At 40.0% G+C, this 16,282-nt stretch overlaps 1 protein-coding gene across 1 annotated transcript in view; it reads left to right on the plus strand.

The window, feature by feature from the left end:
- cc2d2a (coiled-coil and C2 domain containing 2A) overlaps positions 1–5,416 on the plus strand; it is a 196,464-nt gene extending 191,048 nt beyond the window's left edge. Inside the window, exons 39-40 of the mRNA XM_087986613.1 lie at positions 643–820; positions 3,241–5,416. Coding sequence (XP_087842739.1) covers positions 643–820; positions 3,241–3,429 — 367 coding nt within the window. The 3' untranslated portion in view covers positions 3,430–5,416. The remainder of the gene's footprint in view (positions 1–642; positions 821–3,240) is intronic.
- Positions 5,417–16,282: the final 10,866 nt, after the last annotated feature.

Genomic DNA, 16,282 nt, shown 5'->3' on the forward strand with positions numbered 1-16,282 from the left:
GTGTCTTAGTTACATTACCACTTCCTCAGTGAAGCACAGTTGCCAAACACACTGTTTCTGGTTGTGTCGGAGGTAGGAGAAGAAACCCTGGAAAACTTACCTGGGAAAGGTCTCTGCTGAGAGTCCTCCTCCTTCCCACCTCCTACTCCATCTCCCTCTAAACTGTGAACCTCCTGATTGCGGCCATTCTCAAGCCTTCAAAAGCACAAAACTACATCCAAACCTTTGGCAACACGTCTTGTCAAAGATGACTTCTGATAACTCAACTGCTGCAAGTCAGATAGTGAAGGTACCTCATCTCGAAGGAGAGTGGTGTAGCCTGACTTTAAATATCACTCGAGAGAATCCCTGTTGTATATGTTTCAGAGAAAGGGTCAAGTTCCAAAATCAAGTTGTGACTATAACTGACTGAGCTCACAATGTGCGCTTGCTGCATTTTTCTGGTCCATATATAGGAAGCCTGCACACACACACAGTGTACAACATGGCATTTACCGCAGACCGTTCCAGAACAGTGTTTCAGAACTAAAGAAATCTATTAAACTGTTCTCCATTGTACATAATCAGTCCTCTAAAGGAATTAAGGTACTTGATAGAATTTTTTTTTTTTAAATAAATTATCCTTTATGTCATCTCATGCAGGATTGAAAAGATCTTGAAAGAGAAGGTTATGGAATGGAGACCAAGGCATCCAACTCGATGGAACAGATACTGTACCGCTACCCTTCGCCAGTTCCTACCAAAGCTGGAGTTCAGCCGTGGTGGGGAAGTTGGAGATGACCATAGCGCAGAACTGCAAAATCAGCTTGGAGACTACAGGGTAATAACCAATTCCAAACTCAACAACAGTACAGGAAGTTGGGATAGGGATCAAAATTTGCTATGCTAGAATTTTACTGGTTTATACAGTTATTTAAAACCCAAATACATTTTCCTAAGATTGAATGAAATGTAGAAATTCGATTATTATTTGTTCTAAATAATTTGCAAGTGTAGTGGTGATCTCCCACAACTTTGCTCATTCCTCCACACCTCAGTGCTTTCCTCTTTGCTGCTCAAAAGCCTCCGTCCCATTTTCACCCTCAACAACAAGTGAGCATCATGGCTGAGGCACTGAGTTCATGAGTTGATTTCTTGTTTCCTTCCTCATTTGTGCTTAACAGATACACAGTTCCTCTTCCTGAAATACCTTAGACCTGCTGTCCCACAAGGTTCAAACTCTGTCTCAACTTTGCCATCACCACCTAAAATTTACTGATTCAATTGTCTGGCATCACTCACAACCCTGACCATTGGACCTGTAACTGCAGTGATTCACAACAGGAGCAGTATTTCTGAGGACTGATTATCCTGCAAATATGGCATTTGAGTATGTTTGTACATTTAAATGATTTTTCACCATCTCCTTCACAAGGGTACTTAAAGGTGGGCACTATCCACATGCTGTGAAGGAATAAATGAATCAAAGCAGATTTTTTGAAATAGGACTAAGCATAAGTCATAGGGCCCTTGAGTCTCCTTCAACATTAATTGCAATAACAGTCAATCTAATTCACTCCACATTCCTACGTATCTTTTGATTCTCTCAGAGATAGAAATTCTGTCCATCCCAATATTGAATATGTTCACTGGAGTATCCACAATGCTCTGGGGGAAAGAATTTCAAAGATTCACCACTATCTGAGTGAAGAAATTTCTCCTCATCTCAGTCCTGAATGATTGACCATTCTCTAGAGTCTGTACCACCATGTTCTTGTTCACGGCAGCCAAAGGAAACAGCTTCCATATCACCTTCCATTTTGTAGAAGGGTTTCTGGACCCAAAATGTGAATTCTGTTTCTCTCGTTAGTTGCTACCAGACTTGCAGAATTTTCCCAGAAGTTTCTGATTTTGGTTCCGATTTCTAGCACCCACAGGTCTTTGGGGTTTTTTCGTTCCATATCTATGCTGTCAAACCCCTATAGCACAGTCTCCCAATGTGTGAAATTAACATAAATGTCTGAAATAGAGCAGGAGCTGTCAGTTTCATGACCCTGACTCACTTGATTTTAAAGTCTTTCAACAACATAATGATCTCAATGCATGTCATTTTATTTATTCCATTTGTTATGTCATTATTCCACTTCCAGGGTCTTACAAAGACTTACCTCAGTCTGTGATTAAGTGACCACTACAGTCATTTTAGTCCCATGTTTCTTTTTGAAAACCATTTTAGTCCATGAAAGGTCTCAAGTATAATAATCAAATGAGTATGTTAAAATTCCATTATCCATATTCACCACAATTATAAAAACTCAGATAAATTTATTAAATTTTTCTACAGCAAAACTGTGTTAACTTTGTCTGATCATGGCATGATTTTCCATGTGCGTTGTTAAGTGGTTGTTAAGACTTCCTTAATAATAGATTCTAGCATTTTCTTGATGTCTTTCTGGCTAATTGGCATGTAATTCTGTGTTTTCTCTCTCCCTCCTTTTGAATATCAGAGTTACATTTGCTAACGCCCAATCTACCCAGATTATTCTAGAACCCAGTTAATTTTGAAAAAATCTTCACCATTGCATCCAGTCTCTCTGCAACAACCTCTTTTAGAGTGTTTTGATTGTGAGATTAGGGATTTATTGTCTTTTAGTCCCTTAAGTTCCTTCAGTACATTTCTCTGCTGATGTTAAGTATGAGATCCTAACCTATTTTAGAAAGTATGAAATGTAATTTTGAGATGGTATTAAAAAGCCTTATTCATACTGGGAACTTGCTGTATGGTCCATACCAATTCCATGTATGTATGCATTATCCAATTGTGCAGCATAACTTGACTGAATTAACCAATGTTATTTAAACAACTTCTGTTCTAGTCTTGACATAAAAGAGTTCCACGCTTCAAATCAAAGAAAACATCTTTTTTTCTTCTTCTTCTCTTCCATTATTAGAAAGACAATATTAAAAATTCTCAAACAAGCAGAAATTCCTGAAGAAATTCAGGTTTGTCAGCATTAGTGCAGAGAGAGAAACAGTGTTAATGTTTTGAGTCCAATATGACTGTTCTTCAGAACTGCTTCAGAATTTGGCTTTTGTAATATTCAGAATTCACCATTTAGTTTAGGTTGCCTTAAAAGTGTTGTTTAAGTATTAGAGAGTCGTTGCCCCATTTAATTAATGTACTAGTTATTGAACAGGCTGTTGTTGCTCAATGAAGAAGTTGGTCTTCATTCACTTTCTGTCACTTTTTTTTCTCTGCAGATTTCTGGCTTTCCCATTAATATGTCTTTCTCTGAATTGAGTCCCATTATTGAAGCTGTACATAGCACTGGCGTCCATAACACAATGATTCCTCAGGTGGAGTTCGCTTTGGCTGTATATGTTCATCCGTATCCCAACAACATTTTGTCTGTTTGGATTTATGTGGCATCCTTGGTGCGCAGCAGATAACAAAAATATAACTATAATCCTTACCATTTTTGATTTCAGCAGAAAAGCGAGCATTGCTTATATCCTGTGTACTTGAGATGGTGTGTGTCTTTATTGCACTAAATTTTGAATCCAATAGTAGTTTTATTTGCTTTAAACATAACACAGAATGAAGTTAATGCCAAGTGGAAGTAATTTACAACCAACCTTTTTTTTAAAGTTTGATTTCAAAAAATATCCTATCAATGTTCTTTATTTAAAAGAACTATGTGTGACATCATGGTAGCGGGTGATGCCTGAAACAAATTAACAAACGTTCCTTTGAAAGTTAATGGCTTCTTTTATTCTCTAAAAGAGAAGTATGCCACATTAATAAGAATTGTTCATTATCACAGAACTAAAATAACAAAGTAACACAGTGAGATACAACAACATGCAAAAAGCTCAAAATTATCATATAGATATACAAAGACCTATTACTTACATTAAGTTACAAAATTGAACTATTTCAAATGTCCCTTGACTAAAAGCTTTTTATACCAAACTACGTTCATATTTCTTTGCTTGAATTTGCATTAGTCTGGACCATAAAAATTGTTATAAAAATATAAACCCATGATGCAACTTTTCACCTAGACCATATAGCTATTCTTCCTCACAGGAAGTGTTTTACATCTATAGTAATTAAACAATGTAATTTGATTCCTCCTTTGCTTAATCAGGTCATAATAATTGAAAATAAGTTAATCCTACAATATTTTATGTTATTTCATTCCATTCACATTCTGTTACTTTAATGAAAACCATGTTGGGACCTCTAAAGTCCATGTTTAATCGATTTACTCATCACAGTAAATACTGTTTTAATATATTAGGTATGATTGTAGTTTTTAAGACAAGATCTTTTACTCAAAAACAATACTTGTAAAATGATTTGATTTGTCTGCTGAGAACCACAGGAATAGCATTTTACATGTGCCATCATATTTTGTAAATCTTACAACTGTATGAATATATTTGTTCAAATAACTTGCAAGATAAGAGTGATGGAATTTGTGACAGTCCATTCTTCCGGGGATCATGTAAGATATATGGAACACAATTGTTTCATAGAAATGAGTTTAATTGTGTGTTACAAGTATTTATTTACATTGAATTACAACAAAAAAAGTGTAATGTTTTTAATATTGGAAAACATCAGCAGAGATTGTGATATAAATTACAACTCATAAACCAGGAGTCATCCATGTTTATATTCTGTCTGAGCAGTGGTCAAGTATGTGTCTACTGTGTTCTTTGCTAAAAAGAAACAGATGTTAAAGTTTTTGTTATGCACTCACCAAAACGAGAATGGAAGAAATAGATTTGGAAAAAAGACAAGCCATTTTATACAGAATGTATCTTTTATATAATTTTCATTCTCTTTCATTCAAGTCTTTTTCTTGCATCCTGGATTTGATGAGTACAAGATGAAAAGCCTCCTTTTAGCAATGTTTAAATTCTGTACGACCAAGCATTTTTCTACTCTGTTCCCATATCCCTTTTATTCTCTTCCCTTCAATCTAACCAAGTTCTTAAATATTGAAATTGACTGCTTAAGTCATTAATTCTGGTAATACAGTTCATAGCCTTACATCTTTATAGATAAATCAAAATCTACTGCTGTCTTCCCCTAAATCACCTGCATTATAATTATGTGGCTTTGTTCTAGTTGTATTAAATCACTAGAATGAATGGTTCTATCTTTTACCATCTCATATCTAATTTTAAACACCTCTAACAAATCATCCCAAAATTTCTTGTTGAATGAAAATACCTTAAATTTGTATAAGTCTTAATATTTACTTTTCCTGATAGAATGCAAATTAGATGCTATGCTTCCTATACTGTGCAGCCAAACATGGTACACACTGCTCCAACAGCATTATAAGTAAGATTTTATATGGAATTAGTTGACATTTTACATCTTTTGCATAAAATATGGTGTGCCATAAGTTTTTTTTGTAAACCCTAATCCATTTGTGATTCTATTGAGGATTTGCAGATGTTTTATATCATGCCGATGTACTTAAGAATTTTATATGTTTTTATCCACATTTGTATTTTTATTGAGAAACGTACTTGCCAGGTATTGAAATATTAAATTATGCATTGTTAAATTTATGAATATGTGACTTTTTATTTAAAAACTAGAATCTCATTGCAGCTTACACTCACACCCTCATTTTATGCTGTATCAGTGGACTGTGCAGAAGGGCATGGTCGAAGCAACACCAGACAACACTGTGGGTGGCACGGTGGCACAGTGGTTAGCACTGCTGCCTCACAGCGCCAGAGACCCGGGTTCAGTTCCCGCCTCAGGTGACTGTCTGTGTGGAGTTTGCACATTCTCCCCGTGTCTGCCTGGGTTTCCTCCGGGTGCTCCGGTTTCCTCCCACAGTCCAAAGATGTGCAGGTCAGGTGAATTGGCCATGCTAAATTGCCCGTAGTGTTAGGTAAGGGGTAAATGGAGGGGTGTGGGTGGGTTGCGCTTCGGCGGGTCGGTGTGGACTTGTTGGGCCGAAGGGCCTGTTTCCACACTGTAAGTAATCTAAAGTAATCTAATCTAATGTTACTTAAAAATGAAGTGTCAGCTTGATGAAGCTACAAGACAGGACTGCTCACCAAACAGTATAAGCAGCATGCCATAAAAGGAGCTAAGTCATTACATAACAAGTAGATCGGTTCTAATTCCAGTCGTACGTTATAATGGACGAATTAAACAATTCACTGGAGGAGAAGGCTGCACAAATACCCCCATCTCCAGTGATGGTGAGCCCAGCACATCAGTGCAAAAGGTCAGGCTGAAGATTTCACAGCAATCTTCAGCTAGAAGTGTCAAATGGACAATCCATTTCAGATTCCTCAAGTGGTCCCCTGCATCATAGATGGCAGTCTTCAGCCAATTCAGTTCACTCCATGTGATATCAAGGAACACTTAGAGGCATTGGATATTGCAAAGGTCATTGGCTGTGACAGCATTCCATCAATAATGCTAAATACTCATTCTCTAGAACTTGCCACATCCCTAGCCAAGCTGTCCTGGAACAGTGACAGCACTAGCTTTTCCCTCACAATGAGGAAAATTGCCCAGGTATGTCCTATCCACAAAAAGCAGGATAATCGCAATTCAGCCAAATTTGGCCCCATGTGGCCACTCTTGATCATCGAAAAAGTGATGGAAGGTATCATCAACAGTGCTATCAAGCAGCACCTGCTCAGTGATGCCCAGTTTGGGTTCCATCAGAGCCTCTCAGCTCCTGATCTCATTGAAGGCTTGGTTCAAACATGGAAAACTCTCTGTTGGTTGGAGTCATGTCTGGCACAAAGAAAGACGGTTGTTGAAGTAATTCTAGAGAGGCTGGTATGCAGTCACCAAGTCACCCTTTGTTTACATCTGAACAGTCATAGCATCATAGGCACAGAAACAGATTCTTTGGTCCAGTCAGTCCATGCCAAACATAATCCCAAAGTAAAGAAGTCCCACCTGCCTGCTCCTGGCCCATATCCCCCCAAACCTTTTCTATTCATGGACTTATCCAAATGTCTTTTAAACATTGAAATTGCACCCCACATCCATCATTCCTTGACTATAGTACTGCCTTATACAGAGTCAGCCACCAAACTGTCAGTATCCCTGACACTCAACGTTTTATGTCAACCGGGGCTCCATGATTGGGCCAGATTAACAGCCCCAATTAGGGCACTCCTATTCTGTGAGGTTCAGCTCGCTGACATTGTTACGATCATTACAGATGTGGTGTTTGGTGGGCTGTAAGCTCCATGGTATCTCTGCAGGAGTTCCTCAGGATAGTGTCTTTGGCCAAACCATTTTCAGCTGCTACATTTATGACCTCGCGTCCGTCAAAAGGTCAGAAATGGGGATGTTTGCTGATGATTGCTCAATGTTCAGCACCATTTATGATTTTTCCAATACTGAAGCAGTTTATGTTCAAATGCAACAATTTCCAGGTTTGAGCTGACAAGTGGCAAGTAACATTCATGCCACACAAATGCCATGCAATGATCATCTCCAGTAAGGCAAATCAAGCCAACATTCCATCACTGAAACCCCACTGTAAACATCCTGGCAATTACCATTGACCAAAATCTGAACTAGACTGCCAATTTAAATGCTGTGACAACAAGAGCAGCTCAGACACTAGGAATATTGTAGCAATTAAAGCAACTCCTGACTCTCCGAAGCCTGCCCACCATCTAACTGGCACAAGTCAGGATGCTCCCCACTGGCCTGGATGAATGCAGGAACTCAAAGCTTGACACCATAAAGAGCAAAGCAGCCCATTTGATTAGTACTATAATATCCATTGCCTCTATCATCAACGTTCACTGGCAGCAATGAGTATTGTATTGCAGAAAAATACCAAAGCTCCTTACACTGCACCTTTCAAACTCGTTACCATGATAATTGAGAAAGACAAGGACAGGGAATAAGTGGGAACTGCAAATTCACCTGCACGCTGCTCTCAATCCTGAGTTGGAAGTATATCGCCACTCCTTCTGTGTTGCTAGGTTATAAACCTGGAACTCTTTCTTGAAAGCATTGATGGAGGTATCTCCAGTGATTCAAAAAGGCAGTTCATCATCCTCTTCTCGAGGGCAACTAGGGATGGATAATAAAAGCCAGCGATGTCCACTTCCCATGAGTGACTATTTTAAAAATCTCATTCTACTGAAAGATTTTAAATGTAGGTAACTGTTTACCCCAAGTATTTCTTTAGGATAGGATACTTGGTGTGCTATTTTAAATTGTGTTATGTAAACCTTGAAGAAGTTTCCACTACAGTTTACTAAAAGTATAATATAACTAATTCATACAAAGGTGATGAATATTGAATCATTGGTCTGTGCTACATTAGGTAGTTTTCATCATGAAAATGGAATTGGCCAAGCCAGAGGTGAAAGTTGGACAATGTTTCCATTCCTGATTGCTCCATATGGATTAAAGAGTGACCTGAAACTATCTCGTGTTAATGTTGCTATGTAATGTGGTCAGTTTCACAAAGCTACAAAACCTGGGATTGCAGTTAGTGAACAAAAGGGATCTATCAGGGGAGTCAAGATTAGGAGCTAGACCAGGGCTTCCAAAACTGGTAGAGTCGCAGGATGAGCCATTGTGGTCATGAATTCTGAAGGAGTGGTGACTGTGGTGCAAAAGATCAGGATAAAAAGTCTTGATGTTGAGGCCCCTTTAAGTGTGCACTTTTTTCTGTCTGTGGACATGTCCTAATCTAATGAGCCCTGAAGGCCAAACAGCAAAATGTAGCGCTGCCATTATTTTGTTGTGCCTAGTACATGTTTGAATTCCCGATCTAACTCTAACCTTCTCATCAACTCTTCCTCCTCCATCCACCCATAGCTCCTTCTCCCCTTCCTTCCTCTCCCAGTTTTCACTCTGGATTCTCACCAAAAGTGAAGCATTAAAATGGGCTCTTGGAAACAAGTTTGGAAAGCATTAATGTAGGTCATATTGAATAGATGGAATTGAATAGATCTAAAAACGAAATTGTACATAGCAAGAACATAAAACTAGAAGAAGAGAGATTTTGAAAGAGGTTATCTGCACAACCATGTATAAAATTACTGAGCATTTGTCAAAAAGCTGAATTTAACACCAGCAAGGGAAGCAATGGTGTAATGGTAATGTCATTGACCTTGTAATCTACTTCCTAATGTTCCTGGGACATGGGTTTGAATCCCACCATAGTGGAACTTGAATCTGATTTTTTCAAAAGTCTAAGATTGAAATTGCTTAATGGTAACCATGTGACCATTATTGTAAAAACAAAATCTGATGCACTTTAGGGAAGGAAAGCTACCATCCTTCCTTGGTCTGACCTACGTGTGATTCTGGACTCTCAATTTCCAAGTCAGTGGTGTGTGATTTGGAGGGGCATTTGAAGATATTCCCATGCCTCTAATGCCCTTGTCTGCTGAATGGTAGAGGTTACATCTTATGACTATGATGTCAAAAGAAGCTTGGCAAATTGTTGCAGTACAACTTGTCGATGCAGTCAGTTCTGCTATATTAATCGTTTCTTCAATGTGAATTGGCTATAATGCCATTGAAGAATGTACACTATTATTTGTAGAATGTGAACTTTCCTTACTCGTATTAGCTAAAACGCGATTTCAGTCCCATTGGTTTAAATGGTGCTGCTATTACGTGATTTTCTTATATCGTGGGTTCACATGAGTTTTCGCGTCATATCGGAACAGACAGTGGTACATTCTGCAATCATTGTGTGTTCATGCTGTAAGGATTGAATGTTTATGATGTATGATTGAATACTTATAATTTAAATGGGATGCTTTATCCTAGATGGTGTCGAGCTTCTTGAATATTGTTGGAACTGCATTCATCCAGGCAAGTGGACAGCATTCCATTATGTGCCTAATTTATACCTCGTAGATGATGGACAGGCTTTGGAGTGCCAAGAGATGATTCGGCACTGAATTTTCAGCTTCTGACCTGCTCTAGTAAGTACTTATGTGCTTTGTCCAGTTAAATTGTAGGGCAATGATAATCCCCTGGATGTTGGTGATGGGAAATGAAACTTAATTTTTACATATGGTAATTAGTTGTCACCTGTGTAAAACAAATGTTACTTACCACTTAGCAGCCCAGAAACAAATATTGCCCAAGTCTTGTAGCACAGGGGCGCACAGCATGTAATTTTTCCTGAAGGTGGCATAAAGGGCAAATAATTGAGTGTGTTGACACAAGGGAAAGACTTAACACCTTCCTGCCACCTCAGCAATTAAGTTCTAGGTAAGCATTCCCATGGGCAACATTCACAACCCACCACCAAGCCTTCCTGGCCAATGGGAGTAAGAGGCTGCTATCCAACAGGGTCTCCCTGCTGGGATGGGGCGTCCTTCCATTACCACAGTTTGGGGCAGGGTTAGTGGGACAGGCAGATGGCTGTTAACCTTGCATTTATGCTGACTCACTCTCCACACAACCCACTTCATGATCCCACCACTCCTTGGGCCTCCAGTGATGTTCTTCAGGTCCAGTCAGGACTGCTGCCTGATGAATATTTGCAAGTGTTTTAACCTTTTCTTTTGCACTGATGTGCTGGACTTCACCATTGTTGGGGATGTGGGTGTTAATGGAGCAGACTCTTCCCTTTAACTGATTCATTATCCCACCATTATTCACAATGGGATGTGGTAGGGTTGCAGCAATATGAACTGATCCATTTTTGATATCGCCTAGCTCTGTCCCTATAGCACACTTCCCTCTGCGGTTTAGCATGCTTGCAGTCTTATTGTTTCACAGGCATGACATCCATTTGTCGATATGCTTGGTGTTGCTTCTGGCATGCTTTTCTACATACCTCAGTGAGCTAGCATTGGTTTTTGGCTGGGTTGGAATGGTAGTATGTATATGTAGTCTATCATGAGATTAAAGGTTGTATTTCAGATAATGGCCCAAAGCAGTTCATGGGTTCACAATTTTGAGTTGCTAACTCACTTCTGAATCTGTAGTATTTTGCACGATGCTATTGACTAACAAAATGACTGAGCCTAGTGTATCCTTAGTGTGAAAGTGGGACTTTCCCCTTTGAGGAAAGATCATCTTCCTGAACCTTTGTCCTAGATTTTCACGGAATCTTGGGGACTCTGCAGTCTATTGAAAATGATGCATGCTGCCCAGATTTGAACTCCTCACTCACCAACTGCCATGTTCTATAAGCCACAAGCTCTGTCAGGGAGAGCTAAAGAGAAAATGCTGGACAATCTCAGCAGGTCTGGCAACATCTGTAAGGAGAGAAAAGAGCTGATGTTTTGAGTCTAACTGACCCTTTGTCAAAGCTGTCGGAGAGAAGAGCAGTACTTCTTCAGGGTAGGCATACCTGGAAGAGAGGTGGCAGTGGACTAAACACTGGATAAAAGCAAGTTACTGCGGATGCTGGAATCTGAAACCAAAAGAGAAAATGCTGGAAAATCTCAGCAGGTCTGGCAGCATCTGTAAGGAGAGAAGAGAGCTGACGTTTTGAGTCTAACTGACCCTTTGTTTCAGATTCCAGCATCCGCAGTAATTTGCTTTTATCTGTCAGGGAGAGGTTTGGAAAGGGGGCAAGACATTGTTCAAGTCAGTTTCTATAAATCCTGAGGAACATTTAAAACTCTATCTGAGTTAAACTAAAACTGAGTTAAATTAGAACTGATTTACGTCAGTGCCAAATGCTGCTCACAACTTTGTGACAAATTTGGAAACCAATTGGAAGGCCTTTGGAAACATTGATGATATTTTTGGAGAACACAGAAAATGTAAAGATATGCTACAGAATGTCCACCAGTATAATTACAGGATTTGTGGCTGCCATGACTCATTTATACTCAGAAATTCACAGCTACCTCAACTATTTCAGAGTACAACATGGGTCTCTTGTTCTTTTTGGAGGATCAGAAGATGGGGCTGATGACCTCCTGTAGGGGGCTGCAGATGCCTGAAAGGTAGTGCAGTAGCAGACATGTGCAAACCCATAGCACTGTGACACTACACTTCAGATGATTTGACCACTTGAAGAAGGATTGATATTCCCCTGCAAGGGTCTCCAGCACAATAGTATGCTGAATTTAGTGGCACCTACAGACAGAGGGTTTGGTATGTGCTGCTACAGTAGGTAGTGAGGAAGTGGTGCAAGGTAGAGAAACTAGCGTGGAAACAGAGGGTAGTAATGGGAGACCATCTGATGGCCAGACCCACGTACCACTGCTGGCTCATACAAAAGGGGATAATAGCCAAATATCTCTGAATAGAAAATTCTCCAAATTGCACAACTGGATAGGTAACCAAGTCTGTTAGCCACTTCTTACTGAGCAGCATCCACATTATTGTCCTTTTTCATGGAAACTGCACATGTTTAGGGAAATGTTCACTCCCAACAAGGTTGAAAACCACTAGGACATACTGAAAGTCTGAGTCGTCAGTGGGGCTGAAACCATGGCTGCCATTTGCCTTGACCTCAAGATAATCAATAGATACACCTTGAGAAACACTTCATAGCCTGGACTGTAGTTATTTACATTAAAGGCTATCAATGAGTCATAGCTTTATATTGCTCTGCCAAAAGTGCCAGCTGGAAATATGACTTAAAATGTATGTCCTACTGATGTGGTGGTATGTGCCAAAGGTAATGCAGCGACTGTACATAGAGTATGATGAAGTTACACTTGTATTCACCAGACCTCCTCCTAATTTCCACGTTGTCCATTTGGTACCAGTAACCATCGTCACTGTTTTATTACATCTGCAACATGTGATGCTGCCAACTACATCAGCTTCCTATGAACCCACAGCCTATACCATGTGGAAGTTATTAGCTTCAGTTGTAGGGGAGATATCATATAAACGTGTTTCCTTGGCGTATATACGTGGCATTCTGACATCAGGGAAATAAACTGGAGTTACCCTCACTATCAATAGCCTCCTCGATGATATGATAATGAAGTATATCATCTCTATAGTTTCTGGCTTTGATTGGTCTCTCAAACAACATCTATCTACACATATGTGGAAATATTCTCTTACTCAGCAATGCCTGATATTAAGGGATGGGGCTCATGAAATCAAGAAGCCTAAAATCTCTTTATGTCATACATCCTGAGCACACACCACCCTGCTGGCCTGCTGTCACTGAGCAACAGTTTTATTCTGCTATGACAGTGTGTGACTCTCAATGCTATACTGTTCTTTGTTCTTGAGACTCCTGGGCAAGACTCAGTTGCATGAGAGATAGGTGCAAGGGTAGATTCAGCATGTGGGGCCTAGCAATCACCTCCCTGAACAACTCTGCTCATGAAAGTGACTGCAATGTGTTACAAGCTGCTGTTGACAAGATGCTACCATCTCTACACGAGGGTCTTGTGAAGCTTCACAAGCCTGAACATTAGACAATGTAGCCCTTCATTACAAGTGGAGTGTTGCATTTTCCTCTGAAAAGCTCTTGATGGCCATCACTTCCATTGTCAGCAACCAGATGGACAACTATTTCAGTTACTCCCCTGACTCCATTTCATTTGCTTAGCAAGACGTCTCCTCCCAGTAGCACTTTACGTTGCAGGAGGAATGTTCCGCAGGCTTGCCTTCACCTGCTGTCTAATGTCCTTTAACCAACTTGTATTTTCCATTTAAATACTTTACACCTCAGTATGTCTTCTTTTGTGTGTGCATGTGCTTTCCGAGCTGTCCCTTTCCACTCTTTGTTTCTTTTAAAATGTTAGTTTCTTCCAGTTCTGGCAAAAGGATGAAATCAATTAGTGTGAGGCCTGAGTGCAAAACACAATTGGAGTGTCACCTGAAAACATCAAAGGCCATTGGGATCCAGCAAAATTCTCTGTTGGATATTATTTGAGTTGCATCAGTGAGTTGCAGTGGCTAGAACACTTGCCTTCGACCTATAAATCATCCCATGGAGCTTCAGGATGGTGTATAGGGCAAAATGTGGGACTGAGCCAGGTGAACAGATTAGATTCCCTACAGTATGGAAACTGGCCCTTCAGGCCAACAAGTCCACACCAATCTCTGAAGAATAATCCACCCAGACCCATTCCTCCACCCTATATTTACCCCTGACTAATGCACCCAACGCAATGGGCAATTTAACATGGCCAATTCACATCTTTGAATTTTGGGAGGAAACCCACGCAGACATAGGGCAAACATGCAAACTCCACACAGTCACCAGAGGTGGGAATTGAACTCAGGGCCCTGGTGCCATGAGGCAGCAGCACTAACACTGTGGCACCCATGCTGACGGGTGTTTAAAAGTATATCCAAGGAGCTTAGTTTGAAGAAGTGTTTTCTAGAAAGAAAGAGAAAGGTTTAGGAATTGCATTCTGGAATTGAGAGCCTTGTCTTTTGATGGCAAGGCCACCAATGCTACTGCAATTAAAAATATGGATGTTCAAGAGGCCAGTTAGATGAGTGTAGATTTCCAACAGGGTTGTGAGGCTGGTGGTGATCCCAGAGATAGAGAGGGACAAGATTTAAAAACAAAAACAAGAACTTTAAAACCATGGCATCTCCTGACCGGTAGTCAATGTGAATCAATGGACATGTAGATGATTGAATGGGCCTGGTACAAGCAAATAGAGTTTTGGATGACCTCAAACCTAGAGTTAACTCAGGAATGAATGAGGGTTTGAGCAGCTGATGAGCTGAGGCAGCAGGTGGGTCAAAATTATGGATAAAGAAATAAGCAAGTTTAGTTCTGGATGTAGGTTTGCTCGCTGAGCTGCAAGGTTCTTTTTCGTCAATATACTAGGTAATATCTTCAGTGGGCCTCTGGACAAAGAGCCTCAACCTGAGCTACAAATCTTCTCAAAACCCGTTAAGCAAGCTCAGTGATTGCACACATATTTAATGGAAAGAGTCCAATTTAAGTTGAGGTTGTGGACAATGTGTTTCAAATTCTCAAAGTTGTTAGGGAAAGGTTGAGGTAATAGCAAGCAAATTGCATTTGGAGTGGGAACTGAAGAAAACAGATTCATTCTTTGTAAGGATGAATTGGAAGAGTTTTCTGGTTATCCAGTCCTATTTGTCAAACTACAAATCCAATCAGTTAACAACAATGGAAGAGTCATGAGTGGAGATAGTGAGGTGGAGCAGTGAGCAGTTAGTTTGCAGTGAAACCCATTGCTGTGTCTCCAGCTAATGAGGTGAATGGACAGTATTTAGGCAAGAAATATGCGATAGATTGTTGGGGGGGCACCAGAAGGAGCAGGAAGAGAAGTCATTCCAAGTGTTAATCTGACTATAATTTAGTTGCTCAGATTGGAAAGAGCTGAGTTTGTCTCACCCAGCTGGATGGTATTGGAGGTTTGTTGGAGGACGAAGATGTGATTAATAAGACAAAGACTGCAGACAGATCAGGGAGATGAGGAGAGTTAGTTCACCGTGGTCACAGACTCTTAGGGTATTGTTTGTGACTTTAGTATGACCCATTTCAATACAAGTATCAGGTGGAGAAATTTAAAGATGGAGGCCCAGCGAACAGGAGGATCTAGAAGGGGAATAAAAACTGAAAATGCTGGACAAACTCAGCAGTGGGGTTTTGAATAAGAATGAAATTCAACTCAAAATTTTATCTCTGTGTCTCTCCACAGATAATGCCAGAGCTGCTGAGTTTCTCCAGCAATTTCTGTTTCTGTTTCAGATTTCCCACATTTGCAGCATTGTGCCTTTGCTTTGAACTAAAAAGAGAATAGGTTGACTAGCAGTTTCATGGAAATAGAACTGACGATCAGGAGGTGTACCTCTTGGACAAGATGAGTACAAAGAGGTCATGAGGAAAGATGTGAGAAAAACAAGTGAATGATTTGGGTTCAGTGCTAGGACAGAAGGGGTCTTTGACAGACACAGTTGTCAGATAGCTTCAGACTTGATGAGGAAGCAGTCCATGAGTTCCTTGGATTTACTATTGGAAATGAAGGGGAAGTACGTGAAAGAAGGTGTCCAGAAGATAGATTGCAATAAAGCAAAGGAGTGGGGGATTATCTTTGCATTCCATGTTGAGACATTTTATTGGATGAAGTGAGGACCTGATGGTGTGTTATGCGATCCAGCCAGATCTAATAGCTAATACAATCACTCCCCCATCATCAGAATCTCTGTATAAATTCCTTTCTTTTCATGGTTCTGAATGAACTGCTGATGGTTTTCAGCATTTTCTGTTGACAACTGCTATCAGACCTGTTTGTTTTAGTAGTTCTTCAACGAGTTAATTATTACATATATTTTGCCATATTTTCCATATAATTGTGATATGCTCAAGGACGAGTGAAGACGTGGAACTTATGC

The sequence above is a fragment of the Chiloscyllium plagiosum genome, unplaced genomic scaffold (assembly GCF_037043375.1).
Source record: "Chiloscyllium plagiosum isolate Xiang-an unplaced genomic scaffold, Cpla_swu_hap1 HiC_scaffold_1, whole genome shotgun sequence".
In the NCBI taxonomy this organism is placed as follows: domain Eukaryota; kingdom Metazoa; phylum Chordata; class Chondrichthyes; order Orectolobiformes; family Hemiscylliidae; genus Chiloscyllium; species Chiloscyllium plagiosum.